The following is a 25,184-nucleotide window of genomic DNA, read 5'->3' on the forward strand; positions in this document are numbered from 1 at the left end:
CACCATTTTCTTGTATCATTTCTTCATACTACTATGCTTCTAAGTGGAAGAAGTTTAAAGAACCTCATGTAAAATGTGAGTGATTTTTCTTTTAAAATAGAACTATAATCAGTAAATAAAGAAGTGTCCCAGTTATTGTAACAGACCCTATTAAAACATACCTATTTAAAATGCTAAAAATGAAAGTCTCCTTTTTAGCGATAAATTTCATTTTAGGATGACTTTAAATATATAATCTGTTGTTCTGAGCATTAGAAAAAATGTCCGCCTGTATGTGTGTACTCTGAAGATTTTCCAAGGCTGACTGAAGAAGGTTGTTAACTTTTTGGGGACACACATTTGTTCTTATTTCCTGCCAGGGTAGTAATGGGTCTTGCTCTGCAATTTGGATGGTCTCTGCCATATTCTCTTTGGAGTACTGATAGTATTACTGTGCATGAAGAGATTGGAGTCTTAAAGAAGTTATCTTGGCTTATTCTTCCTAGCATTTTGAAATACAGTTCTGGGAAACTAGAATGAGGAAATTATGCATCTAGGGAAAGTAATCCCGGAGTCATGGATAGGGTTTATATGTTGTAAAGCTATAAAGCCTCTTTGTCAGCCCATTCTAAGGATGGTTATTGGAGATTGGGGAACAACACATTCCAGTTTCTTTTTGTTTGTTTGTTTGTTTGTTTTTTTGAGACAGAGTCTCGCTCTTTCTCCCAGGCCAGAGTGCAGTGGCGGGATCTCGGCTCACTGCAAGCTCCGCCTCCCGGGTTCACGCCATTCTCCTGCCTCAGCCTCCGGAGTAACTGGGACTACAGGCGCCCGCCACCGCGCCCGGCTAATTTTTTTTGTATTTTTAGTAGAGACGGTGTTTCACTGTGTTAGCCAGGATGGTCTCCATCTCTTGACCTCGTGATCTGCCCGCCTCAGCCTCCCAAAGTGCTGGGATTACAGGCGTGAGCCACCCCGCCCGGCAACACATTACAGTTTTAATCAGGCAACAAAAAGGGCAGAGGAACAATAACCTGCAGTTGCCTGGAACTCTTCAAAGGCCAATTGGCCTTTGAAGTTAGATAGCTTAGCCAAAAGAGGGATTTGTTAAGTATATCCTACTCAGTGTAGGCCATATTTTTTTCCTCTGCGTGTAGCCATGGTTCTGTGGGCTCGTTTCTCTCATTGTATCTTTAATGTTTAAATCTTTTTTTTTTTTTTTTTTTTTTTGAGATGGAGTCTTGCTCTGTTCCCCAGGCTGGAGTGCAGTGGCGCCATCTCGGCTCACTGCTAGCTCCACCTCCCGGGTTCAGGCCATTCTCCTGCCTCAGCCTCCGGAGTAGCTGGGACTACAGGCGCCCGCCACCGCACCTGGCTAAATTTTTTTGTATTTTTACTAGAGATGGGGTTTCACTGTGGTCTCAATCTCCTGACCTCATGATCCTCCTGCCTCGGCCTCCCAGAGTGCTGGGATTACAGGCGTGAACCACCACGCCCAGCCCCTAATGTTTAAATCTTAATTGGGGTCTGGCTGGGTGGCTCATGCCTGTAATCCCAGCACTTTGGGAGGCGGAGGTGGGCGGATCACCTGTTTGAGTTTGAGACCAGGCTGGCCAACATGGTGAAACCCTGTCTCTACTAAAAATACAAAAGTTAGCCAGGTATGGTGGCGCACACCTGTAATCACAGATACTTGGGAGGCTGAGGCAGGAGAGTCGCTTGAGCCTGGGAGGTGGAGGTTGCAGTGAGCCAGGATTGCGCCACTTCACTCTGGACTGGGAGACAGAGCGAGACTCCATCTCAAAAATAAAAAATAAAAAAAAATTTAAATGGCTTTATAGTACAGCTTATTTAATTTTACTAAACCTATTTGCTTTTCTCCTAACAAGAGCATAGGTGTTTTACTGTGTGATCCCTGGGATTTATCTCACCTTAGCCATTTCCCCGTACCCTTTTTTAAGGGGCTCATAATTTCGTTATTCAGTAATCCTTAGCTGTTTTCTTGCCTGTAGTCTCATCTCAAACTAGCCTAACCTATTTGTCTTTAGACTTCTTCTTTACATGTTGCTCTTTTCTGGTTAGTCCCTTCTGTTGAAAAACTGGATGTTCATATCTGTGAGTGCCATTGATGTACTTAGCTGATTTTGGTAATAAAAATCAAGTATTCTAGAGTTGATCTAGTCTTTTCCCTTATCACATAAAGCAACAGTTTTCTTCTGAAATGGGCTGTATTTTGGATTACTTGACTTGGTTATTTCAATTAGTTTGCATTTTAGCTACCAGGCATTTTTCTTCGTAATTATCTTTTTTAAAGCATTCCACTCAACGAGTTTGGTTTTTCTTTTTTTCAATACACATTTAAAAAGAGAAGCAGTGGTATCATGACAAATGGACCGGACTGTAACCTGTTAACTGATTGTATATGATGGAGATGAGGCATGGGAGGTATGAGGAGATGAGATGTGTATCAGGAGAGTGGGAACATGGGTGGACTAAAGGAACATACTGTGTTTGCTAGGTGATGTGGAGGACCCGTTTGAGGTGCCTGGCAATGAATTTAAAGTGAGACTACTCACTTTTTTTTTTTTTTTTGAGGCAGAGTCTTGCTCCATCACCCAAGCTGGAGTGCAGTGGCGTGATCTCGGCTCACTGTAAGCTCCACCTTGTGGGTTCACGCCTCAGTCTCCCAAGTAGCTGGGACTACAGGCGCCCGCCACCATGCCTGGCTAATTTTTTTGATTTTTAGTAGAGACTGGGTTTCACCGTGTTAGCCAGGATGGTCTCGATCTCCTGACCTCGTGATCAGCCTGCCTTGGCCTCCGAAAGTGCTGGGATTACAGATGTGAGCCTCCGCACCCAGCTGAGACCACTCACTTTTATTTATCTTTTATTTTAGCCGTGTTTCAGCTGAACATATGCAGGGCAGGAGTAAATAGAGTGAGTTAATCAGGGTTATGGTTTTTCCAAGTAGATACAATAGAATAAGAGAGACAAGGGAACTATAGGTTTATGTGAGATTAATTATCATGATTGACTAAAATTTAATCTGGGTAAAGCAAGACATGGGGGTTAGGATGGTGAAAAATGTAATAAAATTAATGGATTTAAGGTTCTGGTGAGATTGAAGGATTGTAGAGTTGTGGGACTGGAGGGAGTGGATTTGGAACATAAGAGGGTATGTTCAAAGAGAGGATGGTGTGAAATTAGTTGTGGGAATGAGTTCTTTTTTTTTTTTTTTTTTTTTTTTTTTTTTTTTTTTTTTTTTTTTGAGACGGGGGTCTTGCTCTGTCCTCCAGGCTGGAGTGCAGTGGTGTGATCCTGGCTCACTGCACCCTCCTCCTCCCGGGTTCAAGCGATCTCGAGCCTCAGCCTCCCGAGTAGCTGGGGTGACAGGCATGCGCCACCATGCCTGGCTAATTTTTGCATTTTTAGTAGAGACGGGGTTTCACCATGTTGGCCAGGCTGGTCTCCAACTCCTGACCTCAAGTGATCTGCCTGCCTCGGCCTCCCAAAGTTCTGGGATTGCAGGGGTGAGCCACTGCGCCCGGCCAGAATGAGTTCTTAAAAGTGTTGGGTGAGGACAAAGGGGAGTTTGAGGCCCAGGTCAGGAGGTGTCTTTATCTATGAGCAGTGTTTATGTTGTTCTTCCACTCACTGATGCTTCTATAAGAAAATGTACCTCAGAGTTAAGACAAAAGTACTTTAAACAGTATCATTTCTACTTAAAAGCATAAAATGCCCTGAATAGGAACCAACAGTGAAAGGATGAAAATTCAGTCTTGTTTCAAGAACAGTGCTTTTTAAACTTTTCAGATATTGCCATTTTGTAGATCAGATATCCTTAATCTGGGGTCCATGGATGGATTCTCTGAAATTGTATGCATAGTTTTTGTCTACTATTTCTGCTGGAGGGGTTCACAGATTTTGTTTAAATATTTAAGAATCATTAATATACATAAACAGAGAACTAGTTACATAGCAAAAATGTCTAGTATTAAGTCTGGATGTCAAGGGAATTTTGTGTTGACATGACAAAAACATTAGCTAACATTTATGTCTTTGTTTTTTCAGGGACAAAGTATCTATGAAGAGATATGAATATGTAGCTTTACCTGAATAGCTGGGGAAGAGGGCCTTTAAGATGCTTAAATGTTGCTTAAGTTAGTTTTAGATTTTAAAATTAATTTTGCTCCTATTCTTAAATTCTAGTATATGACTCTCAACCCTTCTACTAAGAGGAAGAATACTGGATCCCCAGACAGGAAGCCCTCAAAGAAATCCAAGACAGACAACTCTTCTCTTAGTTCACCACTAAATCCTAAGTTATGGTGTCACGTACACTTGAAGAAGTCATTGAGTGGCTCGCCACTCAAAGTGAAGAACTCGAAGAATTCCAAATCTCCTGAAGAACATCTAGAAGAAATGATGAAGATGATGTCGCCCAATAAGCTGCACACTAACTTTCACATTCCTAAAAAAGGCCCACCTGCCAAGAAGCCAGGGAAGCACAGTGACAAGCCTTTGAAGGCAAAGGGCAGAAGCAAAGGCATCCTGAATGGACAGAAATCCACAGGGAATTCCAAATCTCCCAAAAAAGGACTGAAGACTCCTAAAACCAAAATGAAGCAGATGACTTTGTTGGATATGGCCAAAGGCACGCAAAAGATGACACGAGCCCCACGGAATTCTGGGGGTACACCTAGGACCTCTAGTAAACCTCATAAACTTCTGCCTCCTGCAGCCCTACACCTCATTGCATACTACAAAGAAAACAAAGACAGGGAGGACAAGAGGAGCGCCCTGTCCTGTGTTATCTCCAAAACAGCTCGTCTTCTCTCTAGTGAAGATAGAGCTCGTCTCCCAGAAGAATTGCGAAGTCTTGTTCAAAAACGCTATGAACTTCTAGAGCACAAAAAGAGGTGGGCTTCTATGTCTGAAGAGCAACGGAAAGAATATTTGAAAAAGAAACGGGAGGAGCTGAAAAAGAAGTTGAAGGAAAAAGCCAAAGAACGAAGAGAGAAAGAAATGCTTGAGAGATTAGAAAAACAGAAGCGGTATGAGGACCAAGAGTTAACTGGCAAAAACCTTCCAGCATTCAGATTGGTGGATACCCCTGAAGGGCTGCCCAACACGCTGTTTGGGGATGTGGCCATGGTGGTGGAATTCTTGAGCTGTTATTCTGGGCTACTTTTACCAGATGCTCAGTATCCTATTACTGCTGTGTCCCTTATGGAAGCCTTGAGTGCAGATAAGGGTGGCTTTTTATACCTTAACAGGGTGTTGGTCATCCTCTTACAGACCCTCCTACAAGATGAGATAGCAGAAGACTATGGTGAATTGGGAATGAAGCTGTCGGAAATCCCCTTGACTCTGCATTCTGTTTCAGAGCTGGTGCGGCTCTGCTTGCGCAGATCTGATGTTCAGGAGGAAAGCGAGGGCTCAGACACAGATGACAATAAAGATTCAGCTGCATTTGAGGATAATGAGGTACAAGATGAGTTCCTAGAAAAGCTGGAGACCTCTGAATTTTTTGAGCTGACGTCAGAGGAGAAGCTACAGATCTTGACAGCACTGTGCCACCGGATCCTCATGACATACTCAGTGCAAGACCACATGGAGACCAGGCAGCAGATGTCTGCAGAGTTGTGGAAGGAACGGCTTGCTGTGTTGAAGGAAGAAAATGATAAGAAGAGAGCAGAGAAACAGAAACGGAAAGAAATGGAAGCCAAAAATAAAGAAAATGGAAAAGTTGAGAATGGGTTAGGCAAAACTGATAGGAAAAAAGAAATTGTGAAGTTTGAGCCCCAAGTAGATACAGAAGCTGAAGACATGATTAGTGCTGTGAAGAGCAGAAGGTTGCTTGCCATTCAAGCTAAGAAGGAACGGGAAATCCAGGAAAGAGAAATGAAAGGTAAAATTTCATGCTGAGAGAAAAGGGGAAGCTCTGTAGAAGATAGTAAAAGAAAGGAAATTACTGAGGTAATGGTAGGGTCTCTGTTTGTTTACTTATTTCTGTATGTAATAACCCAGCACCTATTGGTATGTATTTTATTTTTTATTAGTTCTGTTGATAATTTCATATTTCAGCTGGAGTGTTCAGCCTGGCATTCTGGTTAGTTAATAAGTTAATGTGATGTTGGCATCTTTTCTGGGTTCAGTAAAGGACCAAATCTACAAATAGAAATAGTGGAAACAACATAGGACTTGGGAGTTGACTGACCTGGGTTCAGGTTCTAGCTCTGACTTAGCTGTACAGTGTTCCTTTGGGCAGGTTACTTATCCGTGCCTCACTTTCCTCATATGCTTGATAAGATTGTTGTAAAATTGATTGACAAGGTATTTGAAGCCCCTAGCACAGTCACCAACTCAGATAGTAATCTGTCCTTTAAGATTTAAGAACTTAAAAATTTTGGGCTTTGATGGCTCCATCAAATCTGAACTTTTAAAAAGCAGCTTTATTAAGAAATAATCGACATACAGTATAATTAGTTCACTAATTGTGTATAATTTAGTGTTTTCAGTAGAGTCACAGATAATGTACAACCATTGCCAGTCAATTTTGTAACATTTTTATCATCTCAAAGAAACCTGCTACCCATGAACTGTCATTACCCCATTTGCCCATCCTCCCCAGCCCTGAGCAACCACTAGTCTACTTTGTCTCTATAGATTTGCTATTCTAGGCATTTTCTCTAAATGGAATTGTATAATAAATAGTCTGTTGTGACTTTCACTTAGCATAATGTTTTACATGCTACAACATGAATGAATCTTGAAAACATTATGCTAAGTGAAAGAAGCCAGTCACAAAATAGACCACCTCTATTTAGTTCTAAAACTTTTTTTTTTTTTTTTTTTTTTTTTTTTTGAGATGGAGTCTCGCTCTGTCACCCAGGCTAGAGTGCAATGGTTTGATCTTGGCTCACTGCAACCTCCGCCTTCTGGATTCAAGCGATTCTCCTGCCTCAGCCTCCCGAGTAGCTGGGATTACAGGCATGCGCCATCATGCCTGGCCAATTTTTGTGTTTTTGTAGAGATGGGGTTTCACCGTGTTGGCCAGGCTGGTTTCGAACTCCTGATCCACCCGCCTCAGTCTCCCAAAGTGCCGGGATTACAGGCGTGAGCCACTGCGCCTGGCCAGCCACCATGCCGAGCCAGCCACCATTCCTGGCCCCAAAACATTTTTAAAAGAAAACCCAAAAGTCACTCACTCTTCTCCCTTGTCCACATCCCCCAGCAACCACCAATCTGTTCTCTGCATCTATGGATTTACCTATTCTAGATATTTCATGTAAATGCAATCATATAATATGTAGCCTTTTTATGGCTGGCTTTTTTCACTTAGCATGTTCTCCAGGTTCATCCATGTTGTAGCATGTGTTAGTACTTCATTCCCTTTTATGGCTGGATAATATTCCATTGTTTGGATATACCACGTTTTGTTTCTCATTCATCACTTGATAAACATTTAGATTGTTTTCATCTTTTACCTATTATGAATAATGCTGCCATAAACATTCATGTATGAGTTTTTGAGTAGTCATATACTTTCATTTCTTTAGAGTAAATACCTCAGAATAAGATTGTTGGGTCATATGGTTATGTTTAACCATCTGAGAAACTGCCAGACTGTTTTCCAAAGTGGCTGCACAATTTTACATGCCCACCAGCAGTGAATTAAAGGTTCTGACTTTTCTCCTTCCTCATCAATACTTGTTATTTTCTGACTTTTTGATGATAGTCATACTAGTGGGTGTGAAATGGTATCTCATTGTGGTTTTGATTTGCATTTCTTTGATGGCTAATGATGTTGAACCATCTTTTCATGTGTCTCCTGGCCACCTGTGTATCTTTTGCGAAGTATTAATTCAGATCATTTGCCCATTATTAAATTGAGTTATCTGATTATTATTGAGTTGTAAGAGTTCTGTATATATTCTAGATACAATTCTCTGTCTGATACCTGGTCTACAAATATTTTCATCTATTTTGCGTGTTGTCCTTTCACTTTTTTTGGGGGAGACGGAGTTGCGCTCTTTTTTGTGCCCAGGCTAGTGCAGTGGCGTGATCTCAGCTCCCTGAAACCTCTGCCTCCTGGGTTCAAGTGATTCTCTTGCCTCAGCCTCCCGAGTAGCTGGGATTACAGGCGTGTGCCACCACACCTGGCTAATTTTATATTTTTAGTAGAGATGGGTTTTCACCATGTTGACCAGGCAAGGTCTCGAACTCCTGACCTCAGGTGATCGCCCGCCTTGGCCTCCCAGAGTGCTGGGATTACAGCTGTGAGCCACTGCACCTGGCCTGTCCTTTCACTTTCTTAGTAGTATCATTTGAAGCACAAAAGTTTTTTAAATTTGATGAGGTTCATTTTATCTATTTATTCTTTTGTTACTCATAGATTTGGTGTTAGATTTAAGGATCTTTTGCCAAATCCAGGGTCATGAAGATTTACTCCTGTTTTCTTCCAAATGTCTTAATAGTTTTGCCTCTGAAATTTAGGTCTTTTATTTTCAGCTAATTTTTATAGTGTAAGGTAAAAGTACAGCTTTATTTTTTTTTGCATGTGGCTCTCCAGTTGTCCTAGTGCCGTTTTTTGAAATGACAAACCTTTCCCCATTGAATGGCCTTGACACGCTTGTCAAAAATCATATGACTGTAGGATACATTGGCTTATTTCTGGACTCTGAATTCTATTTCACTGATCTGTATGTCTGTCTTTATGTAAAAGCCACACTGTCTTGATAACTTTGCTTTGTAGTAAGTTTCGGAATAGGGAAGTGTTGATCTTCCAGGTTGTTCTTTTTCAACATTTTCTTTTTTATTTTATTTTGAGACAAGGTCTCATTCTGTCACCCAAGCTGGAGTGCAGCAGTGTGATCTCAGCTCACTGCAGCCTTGACCTCTTGGGCTCAAGTGGTCCTCCCACTTCGGCCTCCCGAGCAGCTGGGACTTACAGGCATGTGTCAGCACGCTTGGCTAATCTTTTTATTATTTGTGGAGGCTGGTATTGAACCCCTAAACTCAAGCAATCTTCCTGCTTCAGCCTCCTAAAGTGTTGGGATTACAGGCCTGAGCCACCAAACCCCGGCTTGAATAGTTCTTTCATTAGAAAATGTATATTCCTTTTAAAACAAATTTTAGTTTACACTACTTAAGGCCATTGAAATATTTTTACATATATATGCATACTGTGCCTGAGTATACATATGTAATGTGTACTTTCCATTTTATTTATATTTTGGATACAGAGCGTCGCTCTGTCACTCAGGCAATGGTGCGATCTGGCTCACTGCAACCTCCACCTCCCAGGTTCAAGCTATTCTCGTGCCTCAGCCTCCTGAGTAGCTGGGATAACAAGGCATCTGCTACCACACCCAGCTAATTTTTGTATTTTTAGTAGAGATGGGGATTCACCATGTTGGTTAGGCTGGTCCCAAAACTCTGACCTCAAATGAACTGCCTGCCTCAACTTGCCAAATTGCTGGGATTAAAGGCATGAGCCACCGCCCCTGGCCATTGTATTTACCATTTTAAAGACATATGAACAGGCCAGGCTCGGTGGCTCACAGCCTGTAATCCTACACTTCGGGAGGCTGAGGCAGGCAGATCACGAGGTCAGGAGATCAAGACCATTCTGGCCAACACGGTGAAACCCTGTCTCTACTAAAAATACAAAAATTAGCCTGGCATGGTGGCGCATGCCTGTAATCCCAGCTACTCAGGATGCTGAGGCAGGAGAATTGCTTGAACCAGGGAGTCTGAGGTTGCAGTGAGCCAAGATCGGCCACCGCACTCCAGCCTGGGGGACAGAGCGAGACTCTGTCTTTTAAAAAAAAAAAAAAAGATCAGCTGGGTGTGGTGGTGCCTGTAGTTCCAGCTACTCGGCCTATAATTCCAGCTACTCGGGAAGCTGAGACAGGATAATCGCTTGAACCAGGGAGTTGGAGGTTGCAGAGAGCAGAGATCACACCACTGCACTCCAGCCTGATGATAGAGCGAGACTCCATCTCTAAATAAATAAATAAATAAATAAATAAATAAATAAATAAATAAATAAGCTGGCTGTGGTGGCACACGCCTGTAATCCCAGCTACTTGGGAGGCTGTGGCAGGAGAATCGCTTGAACCTGGGAGGCAGAGGTTGCAGTGAGCCGAGATCATGCCATTGCACTCCAGACTGGGTGACAGGGTGAGACTCCGTCTCAAAACAAAACAATACCTATCAAGAAAGTATAACTGCGGCCGGGCGCAGTGGCTCAACACCTATAATCCCAGCACTTGGGGAGGCCGAGGTGGGCGGATCACCTGAGGTTGGGAGTTCAAGACCAGCCTGACCAACATGAAGAAACCTTGTCTCTACTAAAAATACAAAATTAGCCAGGCGTGGTGACACATGCCTGTAATCCCAGCTACTCGGTAGACTGAGGCAGGAGAATCACTTGAACCCGGGAGGCGGAGGTTGCGGTGAGGCGAGATCATACCATTGCACTCCAGCCTGGACAACACGAGAGAAACTCTGTCTCAAAAAAAAGAAAAAAAAAAAACTATAACTGTATTCCAGATGAAGCAGAATGTAGGTTAAAACCTTCAGCTCTATTTTATCTGAAACGTAATAATTTCTTCTTGCATTTTTGGACTGCTCCACTGTGTTTTATATTTATCTTAAGAGAAGGAAAAGAAGATGATACTCTGTTATTTGTATGGAAACAAGGGACAGAATATTAGTGTTTTACCAAGATCAGTATTTGGATTAGAGTTCAGGTCTTTGGATAACTAGTTCAGTGCTGTAACCTCTGAGACAGAATTTGGTCTTCCTTTGGTGACTTGTCCTAAGTTGGTTTATGTTTGTTTGTAGTCTTGGGAGACTGAACTTTTCCTTGATTGTAATTGGGCCATCACTCACTGTCTCGCTTTTTTTTTTTTTTTAATCATTTACCTTTGTACTATTTTCTACTATAACCATTGTTACAAATACACAGTTTCATTTGGGCTAGAAAACTGTTTATCAAAGGTAGCAAATTCCATGTTTTAAATAAATGGAATTTATCTTAAGTTTTTGAAGTAACATCTTTAGACAGATGCATTTTCCAGATTTACATCTTATTGTAGATGTTATTGTCAATAGACAATCAGGGTTAAAAATTATTGGGGCTGAGTGCAGTGGCTCACATCTCTAATCCCAGCACTTTGAGAGGCCGAGGCAGGAGGATCGCTTGAGCCCAGAAGTTTGAGACCAGCTTGGGCAAACATAGTAAGACCCTGTCTCTAAAAAAATAATAAACACTTTAAAAATTGTGACATTGTAAATAGTATTGCTCTGTACCCTATGGTGTCAAGGTTTGTGACAATTATGGAAAAACTTAACAAAATTAGCGGGCTGCTTTTGTTGAGGGAAATTTCTAATTGAATAAACCTAATTAATGAATGATCAGAAATAAAATTTTTATCATTAACAGTAACTTGCTGAATAATTAGAAAAATAGGTGTTCAATGTAAAATAATTATTATCCACAAGTGCGCCCCTGCTGTTGCTTTTCAGGTTTTTTTTCTTGTCATCAGGGCTATTAAGCCAAATTACTGTCAGATTCCTCAGGACTGAAATATGTTTTATTTTGAAATAGTTATTTTACTAGTTTGATTTATCGTGATCTTTTTGAGGATCCTGTAGGTGATCCAGAAGATGTTTCAGTTAGTCCTATTTATGGACTGTTAACTGTTTCTTCAGGATTGTTTAAAATATATTAAGAAGTGATATTTTGGCCGGGTGTGGTGGCTCACGCCTATAATCCCAGCACTTTGAGGGGCCGAGATGGGTGGATCAGTTGAGGTCAGGAATTCGAGACCAGCCTGGACAACATGGGGAAACTCCGTCTCTACTAAAAATGCAAAAATTAGCTGGACACGGTGGTGTGTGCCTGTAGTCCAGCGACACAGGAGGCTGAGGCGGGAGAATTGCTTGAACCCAGGAGGCAGAGGTTGCAGTGAGCCGAGATCGCACCACTGCACTCCAGCCTGGGTGACAGAGCAAGACTCTGCCTCAAAACAAAAACAAAAAGAAGTGGTATTTTGGAGATAAAAGGTTTTGCATTGAGTTGAGGGATGAGATGTCACCACAAATTCAAGGAGTGTAGGAGGACTAGATGTTGCTGCCTTACATGTAATTTCTTATAACAGATTAGAATTAGAGAAAGCAAACTAAGATTTGATAACTACTGTACACTAGGCACTTTTTACTCCATATTTTATTTAATTTGTAAGAGTGGGATTTACTAGGAAAATATCTGATTTGAGTCTTTTTATTTTTAACAGTGAAACTGGAACGCCAAGCTGAAGAAGAACGAATACGGAAGCACAAAGCAGCTGCTGAGAAAGCTTTCCAGGAAGGGATTGCCAAGGCCAAACTAGTCATGCGCAGGACTCCTATTGGCACAGATCGAAACCATAATAGGTCAGTTCCTAAACCAAATTTTTGTTTTCTTTAGGACTATTTACATTGCTATTAGTTAGGAAAATTTTCTAAAGTACAAGAATAGACAAGCTTCTCTCTTCAGTTTTCCAATTCTTTTTGGAAACAGAATTGTTGATGATTATTGAATATTAACTGCCAAATGCTAGAGTTGCAAAGTTAAGTAAGACATATTCCTGCCCTTGAATATACCACAAGTAGGAAGCTTACATGATGGTGATTGGTGAAATGTAATCCAAATACAAGTCTTTAAAAATGGCAGTAGGTTTTAAATACATACATTTTGTGAAACCTAAAGGAGAAATAGTAGTAGTTACACAAATTAGGGCTGGGCGTGGTGGTTCACACCTGTAATCCTAACACTTTGGGAGGCTGAGTCGAGAGGATTGCTTGAGGCCAGGAGTTCAAGACCAGCCCGGCCAACATAGCGAGACCCCATTTCAATTTAAAAAAGAAAGAAATTATACAAATTACAGACATTAAGCTAGTCTCCAGTTTCAACATTTCTCATATACTTTGATTTACCTTGCAATTTTTATCTGTCTAGAGTTCTGAAGAGGAAGAATTCTGTAAACTGTGGTTTTGAATGCTCAGTGATACTCTGTATTATCTTCTCCAGCAGTAAAATCATCCTGCAATCCTGATCTATTCATTGTCTTATTAATACTGGTTGTGATTTGTAGATACTGGCTCTTCTCAGATGAAGTTCCAGGATTATTCATTGAAAAAGGCTGGGTACATGACAGCATTGACTACCGATTCAACCATCACTGCAAAGACCACACAGTCTCTGGTGATGAGGATTACTGTCCTCGCAGTGAGTATATCTGTATATCTAAGAGTTATTTCACCCTGCTCAAGTGGGCTCAACATTAAGGACTGCTTTTCCTCTGTCACGTTTTCCATTTGCAGAATTTCTTTATTGTGGTCTTAGATCTATTTGAGTGAAGTAGGTAGATGTGAAATGTGTAGAAAGAAGGAGAGAAACCCACGTTTGATTACCACCTTTGTTCTAAGCATAGTGTGAGAAGATGAAGAGCTTGAATATGAGGATATTTGGGTATTAGCTTTTATAGGAGCAGTTTTCAAACTTTGTCCCTTGGAAGCCTTTGTAGGTGCCTCAAGGGCTGAAATTGAGGTATGGGGGCTAAGAAGGGCAGTGTTAGATGTCTTCTTCTTCTTTTTTTTTTTTTTTTTTGAGACGGAATTTCACTCTTGTTGCCCAGGCTGGAGAGCAATGGCGTGATCTCGGCTCACTGCAACCTCCGCCTCCTGGGTTCAAACACTTCTCCTACTTCAGTCTCCCGAGTAGCTGGGACTACAGGTGTGTGCCACCACATCTGGCTAATTTTTGTATTTTTTGTAGGGACGGGGTTTCGCCATGTTGGCCAAGCTGGTCTCAAACTCCTGACCTCAGGTGATCTGCCCACCTCGGCCTCCCAAAGTGCTGGGGATTACAAGTGTGAGCCACTGCACCTGACCCTCTTCTTCTACTTTTAAAATTAATTTATTCAGTGTTTATGCTGAATCTCTGTCTGTGAAGCAGTTTGTCGTACGCTAGGGGTATAGCAGCAAACAAGACAGATAAGGTTCTTAAAATTCTTGTGAGGAGAAACATGGCAAATACCTAACGAAAAATGAGTGACTGAGAGGGGATCATGTAGGGACACTGGTAATATTCTTTCTCTTGATCTGGGTGCCGGGTATATGTGTTCAGTTTGTAAAAGAAACACACACTGAATAGTTTTCTGAATATATATCCATATTCTTTCTTAAAGTGTATGTATTGAGTATATTTCAAGAAAGAAATAAAACAAATTTTAATTAAAAAAATAAGATGCTTAGGTTAGGTCAGGTTTTCTCAACCTCAATGTTACTGACATTTTGGGCTAGATGAATCTTTTTTTTTTTCCTCCCACCATGACACTGATGAGGAAGATAGTTTTTTGTACTGGGAGCTGTCCTGTGCATTATAGGTTATTCGGGAGCTCCCCTCTACCCACTAGGTGGTAGCAGTGAAAACCAAGTATGTCTCTAAATCCTGCCAGATACATGTGGCAGGCAGCAGTGCTCCCTTTCGAGAACCACTAGGTTAAATGATCCATAAGCTTCTTTCAGCACTGCTGTCTGTAACCTAATGAAAATTGCTTATGTGTTGGTGTCATGTGGGAGATAAAGAAATAAAAGAAGTTGCTTCCTGAGTACTAGGTTATTGTGCTTCTTCGATAAATCTTTATTTTTTTAAAAGTAATTCATTTTAGAGAAATTCCTAACTCAAGCTTGAAACTCACAAAATTGTTAAATAAGAATAATACTGATTTACAAAAATAAACATTCCTTCAAATAAAACTTCAGATTTAAGGTGTTTGCATGTTGAATTATATCGAGCATAGATTATGTCACTTTATAGAAGAATCTAGTTCGTTAGACTTCATAAATACTCAGGTGAGGGCAGTTAGGTTTGAGAGCAGTAACTGTGGAGCCTGGATGTTTAGATTTGGAAGAGATTCCAGTGGGATGAAGGAGTGTTACTTTATAATGTGTCCCCGAGACAGGATTGGGGAGCCAGACCCTTCCCTTCTAGAGCGTCCTGGTGGATGTTGTTTTGTGTTTTCCAGTTCTAGAATGGCAGTTTTTATTTAAAATTACCCAACTGAGGCTGGATGCAGTGGCTCATGCATATAATCCCAGCACTTTGGGAGGCTGAGGCAGGCGGACCACTTGAGCTCAAGAGTTAAAGACCAGCCTGGCCAACATGGCGAAACCCCGTCTCTACAAAAAATACAAAAATTAGCCGGGTGTGGTGGCGGGCACCTGTAATCCCAGCTACTTGGCAGGCTGAGGCAAGAGAATTGTTTAAGCCCAGGAGGCAGGGGTTGCAGTGAGCCAAGATTGCGCCACTGCACTGCAGCCTGGGTGACAGAGCAACATTCTGTCTCAAAAAATTTAAAAAAATAAATAAATTACCCAACTGAAAAGACTAAACAAAGTTATGTGTTAGTATTGCAGAGATGTTTCAGGTTAAAGTGGGGAGAATGGGAAAGAGAAGAGAAACAATCATAGTATGAGGTAAGGCTTCAAATATTGTGGTGACTGGCCGGGCGTGGTAGCTCACACCTGTAATCCCAGCACTTGGGAGGCCAAGGCGGGCGGATCACCTGAGGTCAGGAGTTGGAGACGAGCCTGGCCAACATGGTGAAACCCCATCTCTACTAAAAATAGAAAAATTAGCCAGGTGTGTTGGTGCGTGCCTGTAATCCCAGCCACTCGGGAGTCTGAGGCAGGGAGAATTGCATGAACCCGGGAGGCAGAGGTTTCAGTGAGCCAAGATTATACCACTGCACTCCAGCCTGGGCGACAGAGCGAGACTCTATCTCAAAAAACAAAACGAAACAAAACAAAAAACTAAATATTGTGATGATCTAAGATAGGCTTTGATAAATTGGCTCAAGATATATCTATGTTAAAGTCACGTATCAGTATATAGGAACTGATTTACAAAAAAGTTGTATTATTTGACACTTGAAGCCTCCAAGGCTAAGTCTATAGTATTTATATATTCTCATTACCTCTGCTTCACTACAGATGCCTTTGCTCTTAACATCATGTAAAAGGAGTAAATTCTTTATTTTGCTTTGATATAAAGATATTTAGTCATTCTTCATTCTAAGTTGCAGTACCCCTAAACTTTGGAACTGTGTAACGATTCCACTTCAGAGAGCAAATATCTGAGATAACATGCTGTGTTTAAGATATTTAAGAGAAATTAGCATCTTTTATACATGAAGATATATTTGATATATTTCATAGGAAGTATCTGTGTTGTTACAAATTGTTGAGTTTGGCACTGTGTACTGCTTAGATTTGAAACTAGCAATTGGGTATTTACTAAAGTCAACCTAATGTCTCAATTTTTCTTAGGTAAGAAAGCAAACTTAGGTAAAAATGCAAGCATGAACACACAACATGGACCAGCAACAGAAGTTGCTGTAGAGACAACCACACCCAAACAAGGACAGAACCTATGGTAATGTGAGCATTCATCTGGTTGCTCTTTCTTTTTCCTTTTAATTGTTAAGGAAGAAAGTATTTAGTATAGTGATGCCAGTGAGTTAATAATTATTTGCTCAGGATACTTTGTGTGACTGATATTTTGGATATCAAAACTTCTTGCATTAGCAGACCTGATTTTTTGTTAAGAAGATACTTGTTTTTTTAAGGGTTGGAATTTTGATTTTTCCCCCCTGTAATATAACTTTGTATATTATGTGATAGATCTTATATAGCAGTAGAAATGTAGCTTAAATTTGGTTGGGAATAGAAGTATTTAAGATTTTCCTTAAATTTTATTAATTAACAAATTGTATGCATAGCTATTCGTTTCCTTTATGCGCATTTCTGCTTTTAGGCAGCGAGCTAGGTTTTAGAGGATCCATTCTACGGCTTTAACTGTGATCACCTGTGATTTAATGACCTTTCATTTTTGAATTTTGGGTATAGGTTTACTCTCTGGAGGGAAAGGGACAAGTATGCCAATTAACTATAAAATTTCATATAATATTTTAATAGGAACCATATTGGCTCTGGTGTCCTAGTACAGAATTAACATTAGGCATCATGAAAATAGTAAATTACTTATTCTACTTCTAGATAGTAGATTGTGAACACATTTGGAATTCTGTTCTCCCAAGTCCCACCACCAACTCTAGATCCCTTGCTTAGTGTTTGATTTTGAATTTTTTTTTTTTTTTTTCAGAGTTATCAGGTCTCTTTTGCCCCTACAGGTTTTTATGTGATAGTCAAAAGGAGCTGGATGAGTTGCTAAACTGTCTTCACCCTCAGGGAATAAGAGAAAGTCAACTTAAAGAGAGACTAGAGAAGAGGTAAGAGGTTTTCATCTTACTCCTCACATCTTACTTCTCTTTAGCATTGGATATAAATATCTGAGGGTTTTTTTTCTTATCCATTTAAGTTACTAAAGTAAAATATTTTAAATGTGTAACCGTTTTGTGTTCATATTGCCTGGTATTTTCTTGGCATATTATGTTTATTGGAAAAATATACCTTTGGCCATCTATATATAGAGTAGCAGGATTATTATGTACTAAATAACAGGTGCCAGCACCAAGCTGTGAGCCTCATGGTTGTCAGACAGCTTTGCAGATGCAGGCCCAGATGGGTGGGTGTCCAGAAGTAGTCTATCAATATTCAGAAGAGCCAAAAGGTGGAAACAACGGCAATGACTATCAACTGATGGAATGGATAAATAAAAGTTAGTATATATCCAGGCCTTGTGCGGTGGCTCACACCTGTAATCCCAGCACTTTGAGAGGTAAAGGCAGGCCAGTGTCTTGCATCCAGGAGTTTTGAGACCAGCCTGGGCAACATAGGGAAACTCCGTTTCTACAAAAAAAAAACAAAACAAAAATTATCTTGGGTGTGGTGGTTTGTGTATGTAGTCTTAGCTACTTGGGAGGCTGAGCTGAGTTGATAACTTGAGCCCAGGAGGCGGAGGTTGCATTGAGCCAAGATCATGCCCCTGCACTCTGGCCTGGGTGAGAGAGCGAGACGCTGTCTCATACAAAATGAAACAAAAAACCCCCAAAATTTAGTATATTCAAAATAGTGGAATATTATTTAGCCACAAAAAGAAATGAAGTACTGTTCTGTGCTACAACATGAATGAACCTAGAAAACATGCTAAGCAAAAGAAGTCAGACATCAAAGGCCATGTGGTGTATGATTCCATTCAAATGAAACATCTAGAATAGGCAAATCTATTTCAAACAGAAAGTGGATTAGTGGTTGCCAGAGGATAGGGGAAGGGGAGAATAGGAGTGATGATTGCTAACAGGTAAGAGATTCCTGCTTGGGGTGATGAAAATGTTTTGGAATTACATGTGTGGTTCTACAACAAAAAACTGAAGTACATGCTTCAAGTTGGTGAATTTCATGTCATATGAATTAAAAAGAATCAAAAAACCCTGTTCTGTCTACAAAGTAGCATCAAATTTGCGACTGCCATATTTGTTGTAGACATTATTTCTATCAAAGCCAGGACAAGATTTTGGCTTAATGCCTCCTCTCATTTCTGACTCTGTGCTCAATTTCATGGTTGAATTTAGGTTTGATGGAAGAGAGAAGGAAAATATGATTCAGTACATACTCTACACCATTGCCAGACTTTTGCGAAGGACAATAGGTACATTATATTGATGTTAGCCCACTGCTTAATGTGTAAATTAAGTAAAATTGTATTCAGAATTGTGTTGTCTGAATACAGATGTGTCTAGGCAAATTAAGAAAGACAGAGGAGGGCCGGCCGCGGTGGCTCACGCCTGTAATCCCAGCACTTTGGGAGGCAGAGGCAGGCGGATCACAAGGTCAGGAGTTCGAGACCAGCCTGGCCAACATGGCAAAACCCTGTCTCTACTAAAAGTACAAAAATTAGCCAGGCATGGTGGCGGGTGCCTGTAGTCCCAGCTACTAGGGAGGCTGAGGCAGGAGAATCGCTTGAACCCGGGAGGTGGAGGTTGCAGTGAGCCAAGATCGCACCACTGCACTCCAGTCTGGGCAACAGAGCGACATTCCATCTCAAAAACAAACAAACAAAAAAGACAAAGGAAAATGTCGGTATACAGAGCCACAAAGAAATATAGTTCTATGATGTTCCTTCTCTTTGGGCAGAGCATTTGATAGCTATGTGTGTTGAATTGAAAAGACCTGTTTTGTTCACTAAATATGAAGATCGAATCCTTCCATTAAAAGCTTAGAAGTGGCTGGGTGTGGTGGTGCACACCTGTAATCCTAGCAGTTTGGGAGGCCTAGGGGAGAGGATCGCTTGAATTGAAATCAGGAGTTTGAGACCAGCCTGGGCAACATAGCAAGACCCCATCCCTACAAAAAATTAAAAATTTAGCCAGGTGTGGAGGGGTATTCCTGTAGTCCCAGCTGTAGGCTCAGGTTGGAGGATTGCATGAGTCCAGAAGTTTGAAGGTGCAGTGAGCTGTGATGGCACCTTTGCACTCCAGCCTGTGTGACAGAGCAAGACCCTGTCTCGGGGGAAAAAAAAAAAAAGAAAAAACACCAGGGAGAGGTGAAAGAGATCTAAGTAGGTTTTCTAGAAATAAAACATGTTAAGTAATTGAAATTTGAAGAACATCTTCAAAAGTTTGTTTCTTTCCCCATTCTCTTGTCCCAAATCTTCTAGGTACCAGGACATTATTCACTCTATTCATCTAGCACGGAAGCCAAATTTGGGTCTAAAATCCTGTGATGGCAACCAGGAGCTTTTAAACTTCCTTCGTAGTGATCTCATTGAAGTTGCAACAAGGTTACAAAAAGGAGGACTTGGATATGTGGAAGAAACATCAGAATTTGAAGCCCGGGTAGGAATATAAGAAAATCCCCCTTAGATTACTCATGGCAACTCAATCTGAAGTTCTTCCCTGGTGCTGTTCTTGACTTCCCAACATGACCCTCCTGGAAATCAGATGTTTGGATTTGTCTTGGAAGACATGTATGGAACCAAAAATACCTTATGTATATGTATTTTTTCCTTGTTATCTTTTGCTGCTATCCAGAAAAACTTAGTAATTGGCTTACAACCTTGGTATGAAAAGAGCTTCACTACTAAGGTGAATGAAAACTGGTTGTAGAGGCTCCAGTCGTATAGCATCATTTAACATCTTTACCTTGTGATGCCTGTGCTTTCAGGTGTGAAACATGCTTGCATATCCTGCACTTGCCCATTCTTCACACTCAGCTCAGATTTCTATTTATGTTGGGCATCACTCATGTTGTCCAGTGCGCTGTCATTACAGTCCTGTCCTTTATTGCTCAGAGGGACCCTTAAGTGGTATAGGTGAAACTTTTCAAAAGATCCCATACCCTGTAACAGGTAGGTTTAGGTATCAAAGATTGGTGAATAGTATCCGTCAATTACTATTGTAAACCGTTTTTTACTGATTTTAAATCAATAAGTCCACATAATTCTAGACATATTAATATTTGTGGGTCTTTTCAAATTCCTCATGCACTATGATGTTTTGTCTTTTTTTTTCTTTTTAAAGAAACGAAGTCCCCTCTGTTACCCAGGCTGAAGTACAGTGGCACAGTCATTGCTCACTGCAGCCTCAAATTCCTGGGCTTAAGTGATTCTCCCATCTCAGGTTTCCAAGTAGTTGGGACTACAGGTACAAGCAATCATGCCTGGCTGATTTTTAGAATTTTTTTGTAGAGACGGGGCATGTTGGCTCACGCCTATAATCCCAGCACTTTGGGAGGCTAAGGCAGGAGGATTGCTTGAGCCCAGCAGTTCGAGACCAGCCTGGGCAACATAGCAAGACCCTGTTTGACACACAAACACATGGAAAATTTTGTAGAGACAAAATCTCACTATGTTGCCCTGGCTGATCTCAAACTCCAGGCTTCATAAGATCCTCCTACCTCAGCCTCTCAAAATGCTAGGATTATAGGCATGAGCCACCTCACCCAGCCAACATATGTGCTCTTATAGTTTTGTGATTTTTATGAACAGTTTCATTTGCATTCCCCCATGCCATTTTTCCTAATTTATAAGTACTTTTCAACTATTTTAGCTTGTTTTTCTTTGCTATTGGAATAAGCAAATAATATGTGTATCTTACATATGCACATTTTTTCTTTTTAATTAATCTTGTGATGAATTCTTGGTACATTTCCTGGGGAAAAGGATTTAAACATCTTTATGGTTCTTAATGATTTTTTTAAAAAGAATTATTGAACCCAAAGGATCTTGCAGGTTTCAGATGTTACATGTTTACTTTTTTGTGTAGCAAATGTTCATTAATTGCCTACTTTGTGCCAAATTCAGGCCTATATCTTGCTGACGTTAGGTTGTCATTTTTCTTAGTTTTCTTTGTGACTATTAAAATGTTATCTTCTAATTGGCATGTCTTGTGTGATTGACAAGATAGTGTTTAAGGACATTTTTTATTTCTTTTCTTTTTATTTTTAAATTAATTGATCTTTTAAGAGATAGGTCTTGTTCATGCGGGCGCGGTGACTTACGCCTGTAATCCCAGCACTTTAGGAGGCCAAGGTGGGCAGATCACTTGAGGTTGGGAGTTCGAGACCAGTCTGACCAGCATAGAGAAACCCCGTCTCTACTAAAAATACAAAAATTAGCTGGGTATGGTGGCACATGCCTAATCCCAGCTACTCGGGAGGCTGAGGCAGAAGAATCGCTTAAACCCGGGAGGCGGAGGTTGCAGTGAGCTGAGATCGCGCCATTGCACTCCAGCCTGGGCGACAAGAGCAAAACTCCGTCTCAAAAAACAACAACAACAACAACAAAAAAAAAAAAAAAAAAAAGAGAGAGAGGTCTTGTTATATTGCCCAGTCTGAAGTGCAGTGGCTATTCACAGATCATAGCTGACAGCAGCCTCAAACTCCTTCTGCCTCAGTCTCCCAAGTAGCTGGGACTACTGGCATGTGCCACCACACCTGGCTGGGTGCATGATTTTGATGAAGTGATTTAACTTCTGTTTCCTCATCTATCAGGTAGATGTGAAGCTTAAAAAGAGATCAGTGAAGCAGGAGGATCGCTTCAGGCCAGGAGTTTGAGACCAGCCTGCGCAACATAGTGAGACCCTGTCTCTAAAAAGAATTTAAAAAATTAGCCAGGCGTGATGCCATATACCTGTGGTCCCAGCTAATGGGGAGGCTGAGGCAGGAGGATCACTTGAGCCTGGGAGTTCAAGGCTGCAGTGAGTTGTGATTGCTGCCCTTCTGCCTGGGTGACCCAGTGAGACCTAGCTCTTTAAAAATAAAAAAAAGGAGATCAAGTTTGTAAAACATACTACCTTACATATAGTTAGTTACATGCTGGAAGCAAGTTACAAATAAGAAAAAAATTTTTAAAAACATTAAGATGGAAAGTCAGTAAATTTTTATTTTACTTTCTTAGTGTGTCTTTGCGTTAAAATTGTATTTTACACATAGTAGGCATTCAGTCATTATTGAATGAATCAACTATGTAACTCCTTTATGTGGGGGGGCTTCTGCCATTTAGTGGATCCCTTAGCTGGGAAAAGGGAGGTAGTCAAGTACTTTTTTTTTTTTTTTTTTTTTTTCCTGAGACGGAGTCTCGCTGTGTCACCCAGACTGGAGTACAGTAGCACGATCTTGGCTCACTGCGACCTCCTCCTCCCGGGTTCAAGTGATTCTCCTGCTTCCTGAGTAGCTGGGATTACAGGCACGTGCCACCACGCCTGGCTAATTTTTGTATTTTTAGTAGAGATGGGGTTTTGCCATGTTGGCCAAAGTGGTCTTGAACTCCTGACCTCAGGTGATTCGCCCGCCTTGGCCCCCCAAAATGCTGGGATTACAGGCGTGAGCCACTGCGCCCGGCCAGTCAAGTACTTTAAAATGCATGAGCCATGCAGTGAACTGAGGAGCACAGTTAAATTAATGGTATGTGGCTCTCGATTTTGTTTAATGAATGTTATGTGGCATTTGAGTCTAGATTTATTTGAATTTGAGGTTGGATTCCTTTCGTCTTCCTCTTGGCCTTTTCTCAGTCTGGTTTTAAAATCCTTTCCTATAGGTCATTTCATTAGAGAAATTGAAGGATTTTGGCGAGTGTGTGATTGCCCTTCAGGCCAGTGTCATAAAGAAATTTCTCCAAGGCTTCATGGCTCCCAAGCAAAAGAGAAGAAAACTCCAAAGTGAAGATTCAGCAAAAACTGAGGAAGTGGATGAAGAGAAGAAAATGGTAGAGGAAGCAAAGGTATTTTGTTGTTATAAGTTGTAGTTTATGATTCCGTAGATGAGTTGATTTGGTTTTAAAATAATCTAACCCTATGCATTTTAGCTGCTATAGGCACTGTGCCCTGAGTGAGTGTTTTTTTGTGTGTGTGTGTTTTTTTTTTTTTAATCACTTTCTACCCCTTCTGTGGTTTTCACACTGGCCTGTGGAGTGCAGCCCTGCTTCTTGGTCACTGGGTGGTGGTCACAGTGGATGTGGCCTTCCCACCTTTACCAGAGTTCACTTTCTTTTTTTGTTTTTTTTTTTGAGATGGAGTCTCGCTCTGTCACCAGGCTGGAGGGCAGTGGTGCAATCTCAGCTCACTACAACCTCCGCCTCCCAGGTTCAAGCGATTCTCCTGCCTCAGCCTCCCGAGTAGCTGGGACTACAGGTGCGTGCCACCACGCCCAGCTAATTTTTGTATTTTTTAGTAGAGACGGGGTTTCACCATGTTGGCCAGAGTGGTCTCGATCTCTTGACCTTGTGATCTACCCGCTTCGGCCTCCCAATGTGCTGGGATTACAGGCGTGAGCCACCACTCCTGGTCTACCAGTTTACTTTCTTTTTTAAAAAGGTGGTGGTGACTTTTAAACACATTAACAATTTGTTTATTTAATTTTTAGATACAGGGTTTTGCTCTTGTGTAAGCTGGTATGCGGTGATTTGCTTATAACTCACTGTAACCTTGAACTTCTGGCCTCAAGCTATCCTCCCACCTTGGCCTCTCAAAGTTTGATTATAAGCGTGAGCCACTGCGCCCAGCCATGCTTGCTCTAGATATTTTTTAAATTTTGGTAAAAATATGCATAACATACAAATTTACTTTTTTTTTTTTTTTTTTTTTGGAGAAAGAGTCCCACTCTTGCCTAGGCTGGAGTGTAGTGGCATAATCTCAGCTCACTGCAACCTCTACCTCCCAGGTTCAAGCAATTCCCCTGCCTCAGCCTCCCAAGTAGCTGGAATTGCAGGTGCATGCCACCATGCCTGGCTGATTTTTGTATTTTTTGTAGAGACGGGGTTTCACCATGTTGGCTAGGTTGGTCTCGAACTCCTGACTTCAGGTCATCTGCCCACCTCAGCCTCCCAAAGTACTGGGATTACAGGTGTGAACCACCACGTCCAGCCCAAATTTACCATTTTTATGTGTTCGATTCTGTGGCATTAAGTATATTCACGTTGTTTTGCAACCATCACCACCATCAGCCTTCAAAACTTTTTCATACACTTCTGACACCAAATACATGGGTTTTTACCACACTAAGCAACTCTCTAGTTCTCTGCTGATACCAACTACTCTTAAAATTCAGTTTAATTCTGACTCTTTCTACTTGGAGTTTGTGTCAGATCCTGCAAGTTAAAGTGCTCAGTCCCACAAGACTATTCTCACTTCAGATGCCAGTTGCAAGCCCCACCGTTGCCACCTGTACCATCTATATATTGAGGATTCTCATGACCCTCTCCTTAAGTATGATAATTTGCTAGAATGCCTGACAGAACCCGGGAAAGCATTTTACTTAGGTTAACCGGGCCATTTTGAAGGATACTACTCAGGAACAGCCAGATGGATGAGACGTGTGGAACAAGGAAGGTGGCGGAGCAGGGGTACGTGGGTCTTTCATGTGTTCTCTGAACACTCCTTCCTTCCAGCTTCTGAGTGTGTTACCTGAAGCTGATCAGATCTTGTTCCAGTATCTTCGTAGAGCTTAATCTCCGAAGTCTCCCCTCCTCTTGCCTTTCAGGAGCTTGTGGGTAGGGCTGAACATTCCAGTCTTCTAATCATCTGGTCTTTCTGGTGGCCAGCCCCATAACTAGAGGTCTCACCGAAAGCCTCGTTAGCATAAATTTAGGTGTGATCCAAAGGGGCTCCTCTGAATAACGAAAGACACTCCTATTAAGGTTTTAGTCTGTGGAGAAGGACCAAATATATTTATTATATCATGTCTCTATGTAC

General features: G+C 41.2%; 1 protein-coding gene across 2 annotated transcripts in view; it reads left to right on the forward strand.

Moving 5' to 3' along the window:
* BAZ1B (bromodomain adjacent to zinc finger domain 1B) overlaps positions 1-25,184 on the forward strand; it is an 82,282-nt gene that overhangs the window by 40,050 nt on the left and 17,048 nt on the right. For both annotated transcript variants that reach the window (XM_009453307.5, XM_003318675.6), the window contains exons 7-13: positions 4,189-5,890; positions 12,288-12,426; positions 13,128-13,261; positions 16,366-16,471; positions 17,229-17,327; positions 19,655-19,832; positions 23,033-23,215. In XM_009453307.5, coding sequence (XP_009451582.1) covers positions 4,189-5,890; positions 12,288-12,426; positions 13,128-13,261; positions 16,366-16,471; positions 17,229-17,327; positions 19,655-19,832; positions 23,033-23,215 — 2,541 coding nt within the window. The remainder of the gene's footprint in view (positions 1-4,188; positions 5,891-12,287; positions 12,427-13,127; positions 13,262-16,365; positions 16,472-17,228; positions 17,328-19,654; positions 19,833-23,032; positions 23,216-25,184) is intronic.

The sequence above is a fragment of the Pan troglodytes genome, chromosome 6 (assembly GCF_028858775.2).
Source record: "Pan troglodytes isolate AG18354 chromosome 6, NHGRI_mPanTro3-v2.0_pri, whole genome shotgun sequence".
In the NCBI taxonomy this organism is placed as follows: Eukaryota; Metazoa; Chordata; class Mammalia; order Primates; family Hominidae; genus Pan; species Pan troglodytes.